Source organism: Halichoeres trimaculatus, unplaced genomic scaffold (genome assembly GCF_033239565.1).
Source record: "Halichoeres trimaculatus isolate MK-OKI-2021-1 unplaced genomic scaffold, fHalTri1.1 fHalTri1_scaffold_9, whole genome shotgun sequence".
In the NCBI taxonomy this organism is placed as follows: domain Eukaryota; kingdom Metazoa; phylum Chordata; class Actinopteri; order Labriformes; family Labridae; genus Halichoeres; species Halichoeres trimaculatus.
This window is the reverse complement of record NW_027437188.1, coordinates 14688303-14708985: the sequence shown is the minus strand read 5'-3', so window position 1 is coordinate 14708985 and position 20683 is coordinate 14688303. Positions and strand designations below refer to the sequence as shown.

At 38.9% G+C, this 20683-nt stretch overlaps 1 protein-coding gene across 2 annotated transcripts in view; it reads right to left on the bottom strand.

The window, feature by feature from the left end:
* Positions 1–20683, bottom strand: part of prkd2 (protein kinase D2) — a 35758-nt gene that overhangs the window by 10519 nt on the left and 4556 nt on the right. For both annotated transcript variants that reach the window (XM_074679659.1, XM_074679658.1), the window contains exons 2-4: positions 2070–2208; positions 510–641; positions 178–377 (exon numbers count right to left, since the gene is read on the bottom strand). In XM_074679659.1, the coding sequence (XP_074535760.1) occupies positions 178–377; positions 510–641; positions 2070–2208 (471 nt within the window). The remainder of the gene's footprint in view (positions 1–177; positions 378–509; positions 642–2069; positions 2209–20683) is intronic.

The following is a 20683-nucleotide window of genomic DNA, read 5'->3' as shown; positions in this document are numbered from 1 at the left end:
ACTTTTCTTTTCATTCTCAGTTACTTCTCACCCTGAGACCCCATTTTCAGTATTTTTACCCAAGTTGGGATCTAAACTTTTAACAAGTTTTAAATGATTTGGTCATACACATTACAAATCTTTTTTACCCGGAAGCCTGGAACAGAGAATGAAACTGTGTGAAAAGTCCAGCAGTACCATTTGTGTGTGTGAGCGGACGAGGCTGGCTTCTTCTGAGCAGGTGGAGGTCGTCCCAACACTGTACACTGACTCGGTCATGGAGAGCCGCAGGGACTGGCTGCTGCTTAGAGAGGTGGTGGACAGACGTCGTTTCCGGGCTCCACTGCAGTTATTTGGGATGCTGAATGCACAGCGCTTGTGGTAATTTAGTCCACATCCTGCAGGGGGCGCCAGGGGCAAAAGAAAAAGGGTGAGAGTGCAGGGTGAGAAACATTCAGTTTCAGTAAATTTCATATTGACACATGTGGATCACACCAAAGTGAACTTTTCTCAGTTCTTAGTTTCCTCACCATCACACTTCAGCCCCTGCCTGACCAGTCCAAACAGCATCTCTCCGCAATGATCGCAGAAGGCTGGGGCTCTGTATGAGTGCACATTGAGTGCATGGGGGCGAATCTGGAAGTCCTCAAATGTGGCAGCCGCTAAAAGTAATTAAAAAAAAAAAAGAGTGTGGTCTCACTGGGAGTCAAGCTACAAACACACTGCTGAAACTTGGCAGATAAAGATTGATTCACAGTTAAAGCATAAAAATGATGAAAAAAGAGAATTTCTTCCAAAAGTCTGAGCCTAAAAGTATAAAACAAGCAAAGAGTGAATGAGTTCAGAGTAATCTCTCGTTGCAGAACTGAAAGTATTTCTGTAGAACATCTGACAATAAAGGGAGACATATGACTAAAAAGAGAGGATGTCTAAATGGATGTCATTTTAAGAATTCATAAAGCATCATTATCTGGATCTAGAGATGATAACTTGAGGTCATGGAAAATTAAGCATTTGAAACAAACGTTATCATTTAACATTACTGACAGACCATAAACCTAAAAGTAGCAGCTCAACGTGAAGGAAGTTTGGGTGGAAGACCAACACGTCCAATCACAGTAATACAACTGCCTGAGGAGATCAGAATGGCAGACTCTTTATCCTTTTTAAAATCTCTTTTAAAGACAAATTTTTATTGATGTGCTTTTATTGAAGGTTTAAGCTGAGAGTGTTTTAATCGTCAAAAAGTTGCTTTAATTTATTTTTATTTCATTATTAACTGACAGTATCATGGGCAGTATTTTGAATCCTTTTAGATTTTTTTATCCTTTGTTGTTTTAATTGTTTTAATCCTTAATATTTTTATTTTTACAGATGTTTTCCTTCCTTTTTTTGGTGGTGATTTTGAGCCTTTTATATATTTTTATATTTTTCCTCACATTTCTCTTTTACCTCTCTTTCACTTCTGCTCTTCTATTTCTTTTTACTGGTTGCTTTTATGATGTAAAACACTTTGTAACTTTGTTTAGAGTGCTATATAACTAAATAACATTTCTTCTTCTTATTATTATTATTATTATTGTTATTGGTACATCTAAGGTGTGCTGGAAAGGTTGAAGAGTAATCCAAGTCTTCAAAAGTATAATTTTGGAGTCCCTAAAATGATGAGATTTTTAGAAGATAGTCAAAAGGGGATCCAAAAATTTCTTGCAAAAACTTTTCTTTAAATCCATATTTTTATATATATTTTGCATTACCCCTAACAACATTAGCGACAGGGTCTTAATTTCCCTCCTGAGAACTTTCTACCTGACATTCTTCATTTTAGTGAACTCATTTTTCATTGAGTTAGTCTCAGTTAGATTTCACTTTGTATCCACTCCGGTAATGAGTGAAATGAGTTTGTATAATGTTAGATAAGAAGATAAAAATATATTGTGTTTATGATTATGTTTGTCAACAGATCACTAGGGATGGATGGATGGATGGATGGATGGATGGATGGATGGATGGATGGATGGATTGATGGATGGATGGATGGATGGATGGATGAATATACATAGCCAAAAGGAGGAGAGCTGATCTCTTACCAGAGAGTACCACCTCCACCAGATCTCCCTCCTGAATGTCACTTGCTCCTTTCACCAACTGCAGGATGTTGTTTGTTGATGTGTCGTGCTTGAACAGCAAAATCTTATCGTAAATGCCGTAGAAGCCGCACTCTGGAAACTAGAAGATAAAACAAAGATTAAAAAAATCAGTGTGCATTTGATGAATCAACACTGTAAGAGGAACAATTTGGCCTGTCAAAGATAAAATAATTCTGTTAACGGAAAAAAACACACATAAACAATGATATGGTACAGATATGGTAATATTGATTTTTATTTTTTTATCTTTTATTTATTTTTTTATATATTTAGTTATTTATTTAATTATTTATTTATTTTTTGGGGGGGAATAAATGTTCACAGCAAGGTGCCAGGTGATTAAAATTAGGCTATATGAAATGTGATTTAGCCAGATTTCCTTTGTTTCTGTTACTTCCCTCTTTCCTTCTGTTTACATTCAAATGGTCCAAATTCATTAATTGTACCACAAAACCTTAATTTAATTAAGAGACCATTATTTTCCAGGCCACTGAAGACATTTTTTAAAAACATTTGATGGGCAACTTAAGAAAAAAGATGCTCATCTCAAGTTATGATGTGATTTGACCCTTTTTGAAAAAATGACCTGTAATATTATCATTTCTCAATGCCTCTGCCAAAATGCCTCTTTTTTTTTCAAAACTATCAATGCAAGTTATTAAATAAACCCTAAGCTAACCTGCACAAGACGATTTGTCCTGCATGACAGATGTTTGAATAAGCTGGGACACCTAAGACTTATATACAATGTCTTAAGAAAAAAAAACATTTCCCACTTCACCTAAAACTTTCATTTTCATTGCCAATGACAACATCAGCTTCAACATTTTGGAACATTCAGTACTCTAGAGGACCTATATGGTCTATGAAGGTACACAGCAATGTCTTTGTGTGTTCAAGCACATGACATTACAATATATCCTGAACCAACTCCATCACGCCCTGCCTCGTCTCTGGGCTATAAGACAGCCAACACAAACACACACATACAGCTACACACACATACAGCTACACACACATACAGCTACACACAAACACACACAGATGTACCTGCAAATACGGAGGACATTCTGGCTTGATTTACATTTTAATCTTTTAATCTCAAATTTCAACTTGGTCAAAGCAGAACAGAAGACAAAAGAGAAACTTAATCCTATCTCCCTATCAGTGGTGCACAAACACCCATCCACAGATGTTTCCATGAAGCCCTTTCAGAGATATGAGAGATGAGTGTGTCAGTCAGAAGTCAGCAGAGCAGAGGAGACTGTCATAGGGAAACCCTGCTCCCTTGAATTATTAACATTGTCTGATTCAGCCCAGCAGACACACCACATAATGGGACACAACAGCTACAAGTGGGGGTGTTTAGATCAGGGAGAATGAAAACAGTCTAGGTTTGACATTTTGAACATAAGACAAAATAACCCTTCCCTCCCTCTGGTGCTGTTGTTTTTCCCATTGCGGAGTCAAAATCCACCATCTGGCCTCGCTCTAACAACTTACAGGAAAAGGAACCCTGGTCTCCACCTCAGAACGACACAATGATACCAACACACACACACACACACACACACACACACACACACACACACACACACACACACACACACACACACACACACACACACACACACACACACACACACACACATACACACACACACACACACCTCCTCACTTACCAGCAGATGTACCTGGCTCACAAAAAGAAACACACAAATCTTCCCCCCTCCATTTCCATGTAAATCTCCTCACTTTTCCCAACAGACACTCCACATCACAACATCTGAAATGCAGGCCTGGTTTGTCCCTCTGCCAAGCCACACAGTGAGTCTACCACGCCCCAGCAGTGGGCTTCTGCTGCTGACCACACAGTCTACAACACAACACAAACAGCAGAAGGACCTTTTCTTACCAAACATCCCAAGCACACCATGTATTTAACAGATTTCACATCCTTAAAACAACACGCCAAAAAGGATGATAACACAGATGAGAAGTAGCCTAGACAACCTGGCACCATGGGAAATGTAAAAAAAAATAAAAATGTGTGTGGTTAAAATAAATCTCATTTTGCAAAATATAATAAAAAAGTTAAGTCACTTCACAACAATGGCAAGAGAAAACAAAGAAGCACATTATTTTCAGTCCTGCATGAGACTTTTAACCCTCCTTAGTATCTTGTTCAGGGATGGGTATCAAAAACGGTTCCTGTTAAGAATTGATATGAAATGTTTCAATCCATCAACATTGCTCGCCTCAATGCAACAGGGTTTTCTTATCAATTCTTTACTTTACATCGGAGCGGCCAGACCTTCCGCTGACTATACCCCCCGGCTATCTTAGCTCAGCAGTTAGATACCAGTTTCTCAAGAAAACTCTGATTCAGGATTTTCCATGTAAAGTTTTAGTGAATAACTGAATGCACAGAGGAATGTACATTACTCTATCACAGGAGATTCCTATTCAATACATTCAACGTGGTATAAATCTCCTTATTTACCGAAAAGGATATAAACAAAATAGCCCTAGCTTGATGCTAACATACAAGAGATATTGTATTGATATGGTGGCAGTTGACATACATTGGTATTACTATTGTTTTATTTAGTATTTTAACTTTCATCACAGAAACATATCAGTCACTCATTGAAAAAATGCAGAGAACTCAAAATGTCTACATACCAACAGGCAAATGAAAGAAAAGTTGCTAGCTTCATAACTACAGCAAGGTTCCAAACAACTCAAATTATTACTATAGCCACTTCGAGACACTAAATGACTTACTTCAGTCAATAACAAACAGTGCATCGTCATGTGAATTTTTACTTATTTGTATATTTGCCATATGACCCTCTGGAGGTCATGCAGAATTCCTTTTTTTGCAGACTTTCTTGCAAGGACCAACTAAGCCAATTCCCTCCTCAAAACTGCCAAATAAGTTTTTCATGGAGCCTTTGTCAGTCTAGAAAAATAAAAATGCTAATATTAATAGGCAAGTTGCCCTTAATTTCTAAGAATTTGAATGTACTCTATTTGTTAATTAGTAAATGGAAACATGTAACAATTCAAATGTTGCCCTGAGGCAACAATGTTCCATTACGGATTCACCTTGACAATATTCTGGCTTTCTGTCTTTGGGTTTACAAAATGTTCAAAAGCCAAGTGGTCATTACATTATTTTTGTACCACTAGTTTTCACCTAAATAGATTTAATGTCCGTTTCCGTGAGGATCTCCACACACATTTTCTTTCCTTTACAAAATGAACCCAGTATCACTCTATGGCTCTGAAAGGAAGGAGAAACAGAAACAGGTAGAACCAACACTTTCAGCTGATGTTTACGAGGATAGAGTAGTGTTGAGTTGTTATGAAGGCAACAAGGTGCAGGCAACCATGCAAATTGAAAGTGAGTGACTGTGAGGATGATGATGATGAGGACTCTGAGGGTAACAGTGCAGTGACAAGTATTACCAGAATAAAGACAGGCACCACTGAGAAAGGGTGTAAAATACATTGATAATTCATTGATTTTTTAATTTTCTTTAAAAATTTCACTGCTTCATTTTCACTTTTTATCCCATGCAATGCTAACTGTTGAGGCCATCAAGTGTTTAAAAAATGTGTTGAAAATAAAAATTGACAACTCTCTTTTTTCATTATTGACCATTATGGTACAGTGTTGCCTAAAGGCAACAAACCCCCAAACATATCTATACAGTTTTTTAATTAACCCTGAACTCTTGTTGCTCACTTTCTCTGAGGTACTCGAGACATTTAGCAAGTCTTAAACCTACATAATGCACGTCTGGGCAGCCCACAAGACTTTACGGTCGCACTGAAAAACACAAATATCCCAGAACCACCCTAACCTCAGAGTAAATGACCATTTTTCTTCTCTGTATGTTCTCAGTGAAAGTAAAGAGTGGGAGCAGAAAAGTCACATTTAACTTCTGTCTGTGTGTAAACATGAGGAAAAATTAAATTTTCGTCTCATTGTTACAAATTGCGTACACAGTGTGTTATATTTGGTTATGAGAAGTAATTTTGGTTGATGTGTGTTTGTGTGGAGTCTGCAGAAAAAGAGCAGGCTGTGTTATCGAACACACTGTGGTTTAGTGTAGTGTGGTTTGCCTGGAGACAGGGCTGTGTCTACAGCATGTTTCTTTGGGTTACCAGGGATCAGGTTTCCCTATGTTGCCTGCACCGCTTTGGATTTATGAAAGCATTACGAGCAAAATAAATTATGGACCAAGTCTTACTCTCTTAAAAAAACCTTCCCAACATCAATATCTCTCTTTAATTTTTCTCTGTGTTGTCCAGCTTTACTCAGTCTTCAGTCTCGTTATTCATTTATGTTCAATCAGGATCAAGATGGAGAAAAAAGCTGAAAAGGAAAAAAGGAAGTACTGAGAGAAGCCCTCTGTCTCTTGTCCTTTCTGAGATGTTGTCTGAAATGTTCAGCTCCCTCCTTCAGTGCTGATGTAATGTTAGCCAGGTCAGCCAGCTGTACTTCTCTCTCTCAGGGACTTGACTAATCCATATCCAAAGGTTTGATGCTGTGGTCTTTTCTTTTGTTTTGGTTAATATATAGTAACTCAGCTGAAGTCTGTTAGAAATGAAGATGGGCTGTTTAGTTGAAGTGTCAGAGTATGGAAGTTAACTGTTTTCCCCCAAAAACTCTTGATACCAACAGTACAGTGTGACATTAAAGCTCAAATTATGTGAGGGGTGTGGATGTTCTCCCCAAAGAAACTTTATTCCCAGGGTTCTGGTTAGTATCCATGCAGCTTGTGACTGAATATGCTGAAAAAAGACAAAAAAACAAGTCATTTAATCTTAGTAAACACAAAAAGCGCTATTTCTCACATTCTATTTATACCTGTTATTTATGCTATTTATAAAAGCAACCAACTTTAGAGTGGATTTTTTTTAACATTATCTTAGAGCCCGACCGATATGGGATTTTTGTGGCCGATGTCGATACCGATACTGGGGGCAAAAAAAGCCGATAAATCGACTGATATCTGATATATCGGCTGATATAAGTAATAAATTCATTGATATACACAGGATAAATACTGTATATGACTAAACTAGGACTAAACTAGATTATAAGTAACAATGTCGCTGCTTTCAAAACATGCAATAAATACAATTACAACAAAATACATTGATTACATTATATTGAAACAATGCGCACCTCAAATAAATTATTCCATCTAGGTTTCTTGCAAATAATGTGAAAGTTCTGTGAAGAACTTCTGTTTTAAGAAGATTTTGGGAGTCGTTGGAGACAGCAGCTGACAGGCATTAGCGACTAATACACATTTTTTCATATTTATTTCACTCATTTTTATCCTCACAGGGGTTTTAAGGTAAATGAAATTAGCTTTTACTCGCAAACATATAAAGAATTATAAATAAATATGCATGATATGTCTTGTGTCTTAAGAAGTGATGCTCTTAAATGTAATGTTTTTTGGTTTCTTAACACCAATAAAACAGTCAGTAAAACTGTGAATTAACTTGAACAATGAAGCATCCTGGGCTTTGGAAACACCAACTCTACAAACATTAAGTCTCTATGTACTGTCAAAAAAAATCCACAACCTAAAGAACGTTTCTGAGCTGCAGATCTTAAAGTTTTTTTAAAACACTAGAATCACAGTTTATAAAACACAGACTGATGGGGACACAGCAATCAGTTGTCGGCTATTATTTGCTTAATTTGAACAGAAGCTGGATGCTGAGTCTGAGGCCACTGTCAAAGCATCAATGTCTGGATAGTTTTTTAACATTATTAAAAGTCATAGTCATTACCAAAGTACACCTGCGCAAACTCACCCTGAAATGCAAACACTGAATACGGGATTCACTGTGTGTTTGTGTGTACAGCACACACAAAAACATCTTCCTCATCATAACAGTATGATGTCATGGAACGGGGCTTTTGTGAGTGAAATCTGAGCACAATGTGTTTGAACTCAAAACACTAATGCCACGGCGCAGGCTGCCATTTCCTCTTCTCTGTGCTTACGTTTCAACAGGTTTTGGTGACCACCACAACAGCCCCTCATTGATGCCAGTCATAACCACAAAGAATTATTGTCAACTTTTGTCTCTAAGTTTTATTTGGGATCCACTTTCTTAACTGCTTTTACTAAACTTTGTAACTGTGTCACTTCATGCACATTAAAGAAGGTTTGGAATAAAGTCTTTTTACAAGCAAGGATGTAATTTACACTCAGACGATCATGTTTAATGACAAAACATCCAGCAAAATGTAACAGCAGCAGCGATATCTCAACACTCCTGCAGTAGGTAAGTGTCCCCTCTTGAACGGACTGATACTGACACACAAGCACAAAACTTATTACCAATCTTTGATTCTACTTTGAGGACCTCTACTTTGCAGAGCAATGCTCCTTAATATAGCCACCCTGTAAATAAAGATACTACACAAGTGAAGAACAGAAAGACTTTTATGTCCTGCTGAGAAAGCTGCTTGCTTCTGCTTTTCATCTTCCCTATCACTTCCCCTCCAGCAGAGCAGTATGAGCCACCTTCCACCACACATGAACACACACACACACACACACACACACACACACACATACACTCACACATGCAAACACAGGCTCACAGTCACGAGAATGCAGCAGCTTCAGTGCCATTTAGCCAAAGTTCTGCTGTTTAGTGGCTGCATGTTTAGGTGATTACTCATCAACAAAGCAGAAGAGATTTTGTCTTTGTTTTGTTGAATGGCTGTCAGACAGAGCGCTTAATTTGCTAACAAGGACGCCTTGTTTCAAGGATGCAAAACATACCAAATTTTAATTTAAGAGTGTAATACCTGAAATGCAAATGAAACTGACAACTGCTCTGTCAGCAATCAGTTTTCCAGTTGCTTGAAGAGAAACTCCACATGCCTAACAAACATGCAATAAAAGTACTTTTCTACTTTTATGAACATGGGCACAAAGACTCACTCTACTTTGGTATAGTTTTGAGTTCCATTTGTTTTACCTCAACATGCACAAAGCCTCACTTTCCATTTAACAATAACTGAAGGTTTGAAATAAAAAACATTCTTAACACCATAAACAACCTTATTCTCTTCTTGACTTAGACAGTAGCCCCAAACACTTTGTTTCAGCAACACTAGAGCGATTAATGTTATTCATAACCTAGACATCAAGGGAAACTGCAACTTCAAGCATGTGGTTTAAAGCTCTTCAAAGGTGAGGTAACAAGAGTAACAAAAATAAGTGGGTCAAAGGAGGAAAAGGAGTATGTAAAAAAAAAAACGATATTTACCACAACGGAAGAAAATATTCACATGCACACATATACACACACATAAAGGAAGACAAAAAATGTTGGTGAGAATGTAATCCGCAAGAGGAAAAGTGCAAATGTCTTCTCCTTCTTCTTCTTACAGTGAGGTAAACTGAAGACATTTCAAGATTTTCTAGATTCTGCCCAATTTTTAAGACTTTGCTAGATAGTAGGGATAGACCGATTATTGGCCGGGCCGATATTTGGCATTTTGGGGACTTCTTTAATCCGAAGGCCAATAATTCTAATGTCAATGGAAAATCCCATTGACGGGCTTACGCAATTAGCATCGTGACTATCTTACTGTCTATGAGCTTATTTTAACTTCCACTGTCACAAAAATCATTCCTCTTATCAATACCCACAGGAATACGTTTTTCTGCCTCTTAAAAAATGATAAGAAATGTTTTAAACTGCAGACCTTCAGGAGCTGCTCGTTGATGCTTCTCTGCACTGTGGAAGCCCTAGATGTTCAAAACATTTAAAATCAGTCATGTAAAACTTAACAGAAAATCAATTCAACTGCATTACATGCTGGTAAAAGGTAGCACAAACTCAATTCTGTCCAGTTTTATTGCAGCTACATAGATATTTTGGAAAACTTAATTAACCGAAGAAAACTTTAGCTATTCATTTTTTTAAGTTTTCATTTAACTTTATAAAACATGCTGCTAAGTCTGGGAGCTGTTTAATAAACATATGCTTGAAAGCATTTCAATGCAGTGAAGTGTTGGAGTTTGTTTTATTGTTTAAAATTTTTTACGCCAATATTTGCACTTTGACTGCAAATTACTATCGGCTTCAAATATCGGTTACCGGCCTCCTTGCCTACCAATAACCAGTATAGGTATCAGCCCCAAAAAATCCATATCGGTCTATCTCTACTCGATAGGGACACAAAATATGAAGAAATTAAGTTATAAAGTGAAATAACGTCCAAAAACACAATGTTGATTGAAGTATCAGGTATCTGTCCCTGAGGTAAGCTTGGGAGCCACTTAAAACCCTTTAGTTGCTTTTGTCACTGTGCTCTTCATGAGGAGAGTAAACTGCCAGCTAAAATGTTACAGGACGACAGGAGCAGGATCTGTGTTTACTCAGTAAAGCACTGTGTATAGAGACACTTCGCAGCCCTGCAGGATCCATCAACCCAAACTTTGGATAAAATATGAAACGTGCCGTGTGTGTGACTTTGAACGCTGTGCGGGTTGTAAACATTGTGACCTCTATAGCCTTACATGGTCCTCTTTGTGTGTGAGTGTGTGTGTGTGAGTGCATGAAACTGGTTATCACAACAGGAACTCAAACCAGAAATTTTATAGTCAGGAGGAAACACGCTGCATCCCTTCAGACAACGGACATTGTTTAGCATGCATGTGACACCTTGGCACAGTCATTTCACTGCATGCATATACGCACATGGGCTAACCACCTACACTTAAACTCTGGGTAGGTGTGTGTGTGTGTGTGTGTGTGTGTGTGTGTGTGTGTGTGTGTGTGTGTGTGTGTGTGTGTGTGTGTGTGTGTGTGTGTGTGTGTGTGTGTGTGTGTGTGTGCTTGTGCACGTGTATGTGTTTAAGCAAGTCTTTTACACGCCCCAACTTTCTCCCTGAGACATGGATCCTAATTGTTGGACTCTCCATCCTTGTTGACATGTTAGGCACGGGGCCACAAAATACCACCCTACCTTTGTGAAAGTGATGCGGCTCTAATGAAGGGTTGCCATGGATACAGGCATTTAAAAGACGTCAATGATCTGCCCTCATTAGCTCCTGACAACAACTTGGCGTAATGCAGGAATTTTTCCTTTTGTGCTGACAGCATTGGGGATCAAAAAAAATCTTGTCGCCTGTTCTGGCGTTCTATTTTTAACAACAGTGAGGTCACATGCCTTCAGCGAGCAGGAGACGACGACAAAAAAATGACAGCCATCTCTGCCCTCCCCGTGCACTTAGCCACCTGTATGCCTGAGCTGCAGAGTTTGTTGGCTCAAAGGAAAGAAAAACTGAACATGACCTGTTTCTTTTTTTGTTTTAAGTGCCCACGTCACACTATAAATAACAGCAGCGAGTGACAGCTCCGTGCCAGGAGGACAAGGAATTAGTCAATCCCCATGACGTCAGCTGAACGCTGGGCTGGGCAGGCACAAAGAAGGAAAACAAAATGAGGATGAATACACACAGATAGTGTGTACACAGGGAATAACAGCTGAACAGCTGAGTGACGTAGTGCCGTGCTCTCATGAGCACTGAAATATATTCACTCTCTCCCTCAAAAAAAACCCCAATTTAATCAAGTGTTCAGCCTCATTGTTATTACTTTTAACTCTCTTCACAACAACACAGATAATCACCTGCGGTGGCTGAAGACTCAAAGTGAGTTTTTGCAGCAGGAAGTATTTTATCGTTGGAAATAATGAACAATCATTCAGTTGATCATGATCTTAGAGGAGACATCAAAGGCCAAATGCAAAAGCTCCTGTCTTCCTGTATGTAATGAGTTTCCTGTTGAAACTTGATATGCAGGAAAGACATGAGGCAAGGACAAGGTGTATTAAAGGTGTTAACATAGGTTTAGCAGATGAAATTAAAAGTTTGTTTTCTTGAAGATGGCTAAAACTGAGCTCCTTCCATTCACGTTGTTTTAGTTTGTCAGTCAGTGTGACTTTCCTTTTACACACGCATAGCTACGACTAGAAAAAACAAATGAGAGAAAATAAGCTCTGCAGACTTTATAAATGCAGGTTCATTTTCCCTCTGAGTGTATGTAATTAACATGGGAAAGAAAAACACAAATTACCAAATTAACTGTGAAAAAGGAGCACAATAACTTGCTCTAATGGGTGCCCCAGTTTTTCTGTTTTAATGGGTTTGCAAATAAGTACTTAGTAATCCTACTTTGTGGCTGTGAGTTTACTTTCAGTTATTACCGCTACTGGCCTGGGTATTGACAAGGATATGCCATGACAACCAAAATATAGATATATGAGTAAGGATGGGACACACTTTCAATGCTTGTTATGATTAACAAAGAACTGGAAACTGAGTCAAAACTATTCATTCAAACACATTCAACACTTTATGACTATATATTTCCTGGTGCATTTTGAGATATCTTTTAGAACATGGTGGAAACAACAGTTTCTTATATGACTGAGCAAAAAGGAAATAACTGCATAATAATTCAGCACCTGAAATAGGTTATCATCTGAAAAGGCATTGAATTGTACTTTGCTTAAGTTGGTATGTGTTCTGTTTTCAAACAGACTGTACCCATCTGTGAGTACTGTGTCATTGTGATGTCCCCTTGCTCATGGTTTATGCATGCGTGTCTGTGTGTGTGTTTGTGTCATCATGGAAAGCAAAGCCATAATCAGGTTTACATTCCTGACTTGCTAGTTTTCTGCATACCAGAGATAACTGAGTAAACCTGAGAGACTGGAGGGGTAGTGTGTCTCTTTCCCATACATTACAGAATCACACAACATGCAGGGAAAAAAAGGGGGAAACACCAACAGCATGACCTATGAGCATACGAGCAGCCAGGGTTGGATACATGCTGCAGGGTCAAACATGTTCCTGTGTGTTTCACTGTTATTTTTGGTTTATTGATACAAAATACTGTAGACCTGGTAATTGTTTAAATGTAATTCAAACAATTACCCTTTTCTATTTTATCCTTGTGGAGAGATGGATTTTTATTTTTCTTATTTAATCCATTTGTTTATTTATTTATTTAGTTATCTATGCATGCAACACCTGCAGAACTCAAGGTGGATGCATAATAGAATGAGGTCAAAGGTCAAAAGGCTGACTTGAACAACATCGTGTGTGTGTGTGTGTGTGTGTGTGTGTGTGTGTGTGTGTGTGTGTGTGTGTGTGTGTGTGTGTGTGTGTGTGTGTGTGTGCATGTAGGGAGGGGGGGGGGGGGCTATGGCTTAGTCTCGAGCAGGTACAGGGACAAAGCATCTCATTCTGCTTCAAGCATGAAGGACTGGGGAGAAACCTGAGAGCCATGACCAGGCATAAGAGAGGGTTCTGAGGATAAAGGAGACATGCACAGCCACTCTGAAGCAGCCTTTGTATGAAGTCCCTGCCCACTCCCACCTCCACCCCCTACACCCCTGTGTCTCTCTCTCTGGCTTGGTTCTGAGCAGGTAAGCTGATAAGATCCTTGGAGTCGATCCACTCTGTGCAATGAACAACTCACTGATTCATGACATGAGGGAGAGATGGAAAATAGACCTTAACAAGAGGAGAAGGAAAGCCTGCATGCATCTATAGAAGAAATAAAGGGGGAAGGAAATTTGGACAAATCAAATCAGCAATGAAGTAAGAACAAAGATGCTACACTGACTGCCACAACCAAGCTAACAAGTTAACAAGCTAAGTGTTTCAATTTGACTTTCTTTTTTCGTCTTTTGGAAAGTTATAAAAACAAATCCAAACACAAAGCAGTGATCTAGTTCCCTTTAGTTGATGAAATTGTGGTAAATTAAAATGAACTTTTTAAAATCATGATATCTAGAATACCAGTCTGGTCTGGCTAATAAGTGCCTTCTGTGCAAAGGAAAGCCGCCCAGTCCAAAATTCAGCCCTTAAACTGAATAACACACAGAGAAAAAGGTGATGGTTGATAATAACTGGTGCTTCCTGACGCCAGCAAACCAATCAGGAATTTGAAAGTAAAAGAGAGTCATGCAACAAAACTCCTAAGGGTTCAGCTGAATAGAGAACACTGCAATTACACATAAAGCAATCAAAACCCTTAAGGCACAAAGGCAGAGAAAAACCAGTAGAGTAAAACGAACTGATACTGAAAGAGAACAGAGCTGTATAACTTGGCTGTACCCTAAACTGCAACATAGTTTTAGGTCTGTCATATCTCTCTGATGTGTCTGATTTCATGAGACCAAGACTGTAATGTACTCAAGCAACTTGTGTACTCAGAGGCACGTGGATTGGGAAGCTCTTAACTAAACAAGATGCAGGTTCCAAAAATTACATTAAGATATCTGGCCAGTCTCTCCACATAACTTCCTGAAAAATGTGTTAAGAAATCACAGCTAAAATCTTCTTATTTTGTACCTGCATGATTTACTCTGTGATGTTCTTGTCACTTGGGAAAGCTGCTTCTGAGCTCTCATCAGGAAAAGCTCCTGTGTTGTTAAAAGGGCCTTCAAAAATAATAAGCCAATGGACAGTAAGGATGGAAAACGGTGAGTGACTCATGTAAACACAGGTGCTTCCTAATTCTCTACTCACAGCTTCCTACATTTACAAATAAAGGAGCTCTCAGCTATAATCCAACATTTGTCTACTTGAGTGAGAAATCCACGCTCAGTGTTGGCACATCCCCCCCGCCCCCACACACACAGACGCACACGATATTTAGTGCTGCACACAATAGCAACATTACTGCACTCTGAGTCATCCCCTCATCTTTTATGTCAACCCCTCTCCACCCCACATGCTGAGTTTTCTTTCCCTTCTTTCACTCCTATCCTGTCTCCTTTGGTTGTAGATCCTTCATTAACTAACCCTAACCCCAACCCTAACCCTAACAAAACCCTTGAGAATATGCGCTCAGATCCTGTTGTTTGATAAATCAGTGTTTTTGGGGTTTTTTGACCAAAGTTAGCTGCTGTTGTTTTGATTCTTGAAACACCTTTGTTCTATTAAAATGTAGTCATAAGTAAATTAAAGCCTTCTGTCTCTGTGTTCTACTCAGTTAGTGTCTGCATGTACTCGAGAGCGCAGGTAATCAACCAACTCTTCAGCTTGAAACATTGCTTTAATTTAAATACAGTTACCCTTGGTTATATTTGTTTTGTGTAAACAGTTAATGCCATACCAGCAAAGGGTCAGTGCAAATGAGTCCAATTTACTTTTCTAAGGCGGGGACACAATATTTCAAACAAAAAAGCATGGTAATGTAATGCAGTGAGCCTGTTTAAAAGGCGGCCATGACCACCAGTGAAAAGATCTTGAAAAGTGAAAGTTTTCCTTCACATAACACAAAGAAACTGTTACAACATCCACGATTTGGACAGTTTTTGGCCAAGGCATTACAGGAATCCTCACACATTTACACATATGTTTCAAGTTCACTGCATTTTTTATCTCTTTTCTATCAGGGCAAAAAGCATGTAGTTTCAGTCGATCCAACTGTAATGATGGCAATTATAGAATAGGGTAGTAGGGAGGTAGTGAACCTTTTTAAGTCTTCTTGAGGAAATTTTAGGGTAGCTGCCCAGTTAGCCTCAAAGCTTTCACATACCACACAATCCAAAAATGCCCATTTTTATTATTTATTTATAAAGAATAAAATGCACTTAATTATGTTTTTGTTATAAGACTATACTAACTGTGTTTATATCAACTGAAAATGGTATGAAAAAAAAAGGTCTGAGCTGTTTACACCCAATGTCTGAAAACTGATGAGAACCAAATGTCAGTGTTGAAATTTGGTTCAAATCAGTGGATAATTCATCGGCCTTTAAATGAGGACAACAAAATGCTAAAATGACACATTAAAAATCAACAGTAGACTGAATACTGAATTCAGTAATCACTGAATAAGAAGAATTGTTGGTAACCTATTCATGTGCAGTCTTGTTAAGTATCATAGAATTAACCATGACCTCCTCAGAGCCTGTGCGAAGAATGAAAGGCTATTGAGACGGATACATTATTTTTTTTATTTACTTTTTGCTCTGACTAGACTTTAACATTGATGTCATGTGTTTGTCTTCTGAGGTAAGGTTGTGCTTATTGCATACTCCTTTCATAACCAAGAATCCCCTGCATGCTTCAGACTGACCAAACACACTATGTCAGCCCTCACACTCATTGTGTAAAGTCTTATTGACTACACACACATTTCACAATCTAAACCCAAAAGGGTTTGGATTAGAGTTTACTCTCACAGAGACTGATGCATTTTACTCAGATTCCAAACAGAATCACTGTACATATGTTTAATAAACCTAAACCTTCAGAGCTCCTCTCTCAACAAGCTCTGAGTTGTGGTACAAACTCTTGTCATGTTCACAGCCTGAAAATGGCACTTGGTACTCCGCTGTTGCTCCCAATTGGATTATAGCATGAAACTGTTTTCCCCGGTGCTAATCGCTGGATTAGTATCATAAGGTCTCCTTCACTAAGATCAAGAGAGGAATGCAGGGGCCCAAGGAACACATGCGTTATCTTTTAAGGACAATTCTATTTTATAGAAAGTTGGGCCTCATTTTACTGGTCTTGGCCATCAATAATGTTAGCGATGTAAACTTTTTACAAGAAAGTGTTGAGCTCTTCTGCTAAATCTCAACACTGTTAACTACATAATGCTACTATTAGGCATGTCCATCAATCATGAGTGAATTAAACCAGGTCACCAAAGAATAACCAAGTACACTTTTATAAACATTAGACTTGCAGTATTTAATTTTTGTTGTTCACATTATAAATATTAAACCTCACCAAACACCAATTTGGAGAGCTATTATAGGATATAGTGCCAACATTTATGAAGTTACAGTAAAACCGACAAAGATTCATGCAGAGCTTGATAAATAAATATTTCTGTAAGGCATGTACAACATAGTCTACCTCAGCCAACAGGTTTGTGGTTTGATGTGTGTATATGGAGTTAATTTGTCTGTCCAGACATCAACACAATGCCTGAAAAAACATATTTGTTGAGCCATTATCCTGATCTGTCACCATTATTTCCACAGCTGTTTTTTGGACAATGAGTCTAGTGATGTGATTAGCTGAGACGGATTTAAAACTCTACCCTTACATAATCCACTTCATCATCTATTTGCTGCACATACAACCAAGACAGCAATGAATCTAATACATGTCACTGAGCAATAATGGTCCCAGTATGGACAGAAAATATTAAAGGTAAGCTAAGGCTATAGAGCTAGTGGTTGAAATGTGTGTGTGTGTGTGTGTGTGTGTGTGTGTGTTTGTGTGTGTGTGTGTGTGTGTGTGTGTGTGCGTGTGTGTGCGTGTGTGCGCGCGCGTGTGTGTGTGTGTGTGTGTGTGTGTGTGTGTGTCTGTGTGTGTGTGTGTGTGTGAATTTGTGTGAGTGTGTGTGTCTGTGTTTGTTTTGAATAATCAAATGTCCTATAGCGAAGTTAAGCTTCCCTGCAGCAAAGCCCCAGACAGCAAGGGGACACCAGGCACTGTCAGTCATGCAAAGCTGTTCTGTTATCATGCAAATGTAGCAAAAAGAAAGAGACACAAGTTACAGAAAGAGAGGAAGAGAGAGTTTTAAGTAAGCAGAAGTGATACATGTCAGTGTAGGTCTTTCAAAATAGAGTGGGGTTCTGTGTTTGAGCTTTTGGTCAATCTCTACGATTTTCAATCGCCACGCTGCCTAAAGGCCTGGTTTGTATGTCAACCTGTCAGTGTCTTGCTTGTTCGCCATTTTCACCATTGCAACCACTTCCCTAAAAAGGATGATAAAGGCAGAAAATCAATTAAATATCATAGTTTTTTTTGCAAAAACAAAATTTGTGGCTGGACACACTGATTTAGGTCAGTGTCAAAGGATTTGCTAAATTATAGTTCAATAAATTGACGTTGAGTAAATAAGTAATCTTAGGTTAAATTTTAAGTTAACTTTTCTGTAAGCATTTAATGGAGTTAAGTTATGTGCATTTAATTGTTGCATCTGCTTTTACACAGTTTTGTGTTTGCAGATATTTTGTGTAAAACAGTATAAGTACTTCACACTTTCACTGATACATTAATAAAACAATATATTTTTTAATAATATATCGCAACTGGTGCCCCACCCAATTATCAGGCCATTGGTGGTCAGGCCCCTGCAGAGCACCCTAGCTGTCAGGGAGTGTCCTTTATGTTTCTGCTTGGAAGGTGGAAACCATACTAACATGGGATATTGCTTTGTGGTAGCTTAGTAGTCAGTGAATTTCATTTACATTTGAAAAGTGTCCTCAAGTCCTGTTGAGTTTTCACAGTCATCTGGCATCTGCTTATTAACCAGAACCAGTAAAACTGAACAAGTTGCATGACTTTCTGCATCTACCTAAACTGCATGTGAGCCATAACAACTTGGCATAGCAGCATTTTAGCTCTCCAACCTGAGGGTGGTGCCTTGCACTACGGTGTATTGGCATTTATTCACTCAATCAAAATGGTTTGAACTGGCAGGAAGGAAACCCGTCCAATGACTCTGAGATTGTCTTAATGCACCCTTCAATAAAAAACATTTTATTGATGCTTGTAGACCTGCCTGTAGGGGACATTTCAAACCAAATTTTGCCTTGGTTCACCTTAAGCAGTGCTGACCATTGACCAGTGGTGTTTTCTACAAACAATGCACCCTTGTCCATCAAACTGGGTATTTATCTGGGAAGCTGGGGCCCACTGTTGGGTTGCTTTGGAGTGTGTATGCCTTGGGCTTGTGTGTAGAACACATGTGCTGGGGAGGGAGGTAAACAGGAGGTGGTGTGTATGATCCTATTCCCAGGACCAAACCGCTCCTCCAGGGAGGGAGATAAAGAAACAGCTCTTTCCAGAACGGAGGTGGAAACAATGGCCAGGGCAGGGGCTCTCAGCTGCAGCTGTGTGTGTGAGAGAGTGTGTGTGAGTGTGAAAGGTTACTGATTTTTGTTTTAACCATTCAGTGAAAGGATAAATTAAATTTCTGACTCATCTTTTTTGAACTTCTAATGGCTCAGTTTGGTGTGTAATTAAAAATGAAAGCTCCCTCAACAAAGATGAAAGTAAAAACACTTGTTGATTGAAACAAAACTTTTAAGTCAGACTTTCATGTAAAAAATGAATGACGTCTGATCATGTCAACTACTACTAGCAACTATTAATAGCCCTGAACCATCTATAACATCTAAAACAACATTTATATTGCTGCAGTCAGCTTGGCTCAGTGTCTTTGAAATGTGTCATTACTCACCTCATATTAGTCTGGCTATGTCTTAAGCAATCCAGAAATGTGACCGCAGCCAACACTGACAGGACACAACAGGTTTGTGTGCTCACTCACTGATACACAAGCTGGCACAAACACTCGCAAGCACGCATTGGACACACCTACTGACGTCAACACAACTCAAACGCATACAGCTGATGACGAAATAAAATGTTGTTGGTGCTGAAAGAAACCGTTAATCTGACACACCTTTAGCTAACTAGGTGAAGGTTAGAAGAAAGAGCCCGATTGGCTCTTTCCAAACGCTAACTATGCTAACAGTAGCTCCTTAAAGCCTGGCTTAAAAGCTGGTATTTACAGAAAAACGTGGCTCATCCCCACTCATTCACAGGGTTCTAAATGTGTCTTCCGCAAGAAAAAGGGCGAATTTCCTTTAGTTTGGTTGCTTGAAGTGTGCTCTAGATAAGGTGTGGAGTGCAAAAGAGGACAAAAGTGGAAGCATTTGAAGGAGAGGACTCAGAGAGTGAGAGGAAGTTAACAACATGGCAGGCAGAAGAAGGCCGGAGATGAGTGGATAAAGAGAGGAAGTACAGGATTGAAGGAGGAGGTGTAGGGGAAAGGCATGAGGGGATGAAGACTATAGGAGGTAGTTCTGCCAAAGACAGTTAAAGGAAATGGACAACTTTGGCTGTTTAAGCCTGGAAACAGAGGAAAGGTAAGACAGAAAGCGAAAGAAAGGGAGCCTTATTTTTTGGAGGTAACTTTAGTAAAACATGAAGGTAGAATATCTTCAAGGAACTGAAATGAGCCAACAAGCACTGTCCAACAAAGGAGCTATTACACAAGTGCTCCATTAGGTTGGATAAAAGACAGACTTTTGCTTTCAGGGACACAACATGAGTCTTTTTCCTTCAGAAGGCGAGTTGTTGAGGGGGAGTTGGGTGACTAAATGGGATTTGGCAAGCGCTATTGCTATTGCTAGGTTTGGAAGTTCACTAGCTTTAAAAAAGTGGGGAAAGTTTAGCATTCTAGTCTCATTGAAAACTTAAGGTGGATTTTGTTTTTTGCTTGAAATGACTGGCAATCCTCGGGAGACTAAAGGTAAAGGTACAGGATGGCAGTTTACTCTGGTTTGATGTTGGAAGTTGAATCTGGAGGAAAGTGTGCTCCTCTACAGAGGAGTAAATGGAAAAATGTGTCAATGGAACACAAGAAGGGAGCCTGTGAATAAACAGAGCTGGTGACTCACCCTCTCTGGGATGGGAGTGATGACGGTGGGCGGGGGT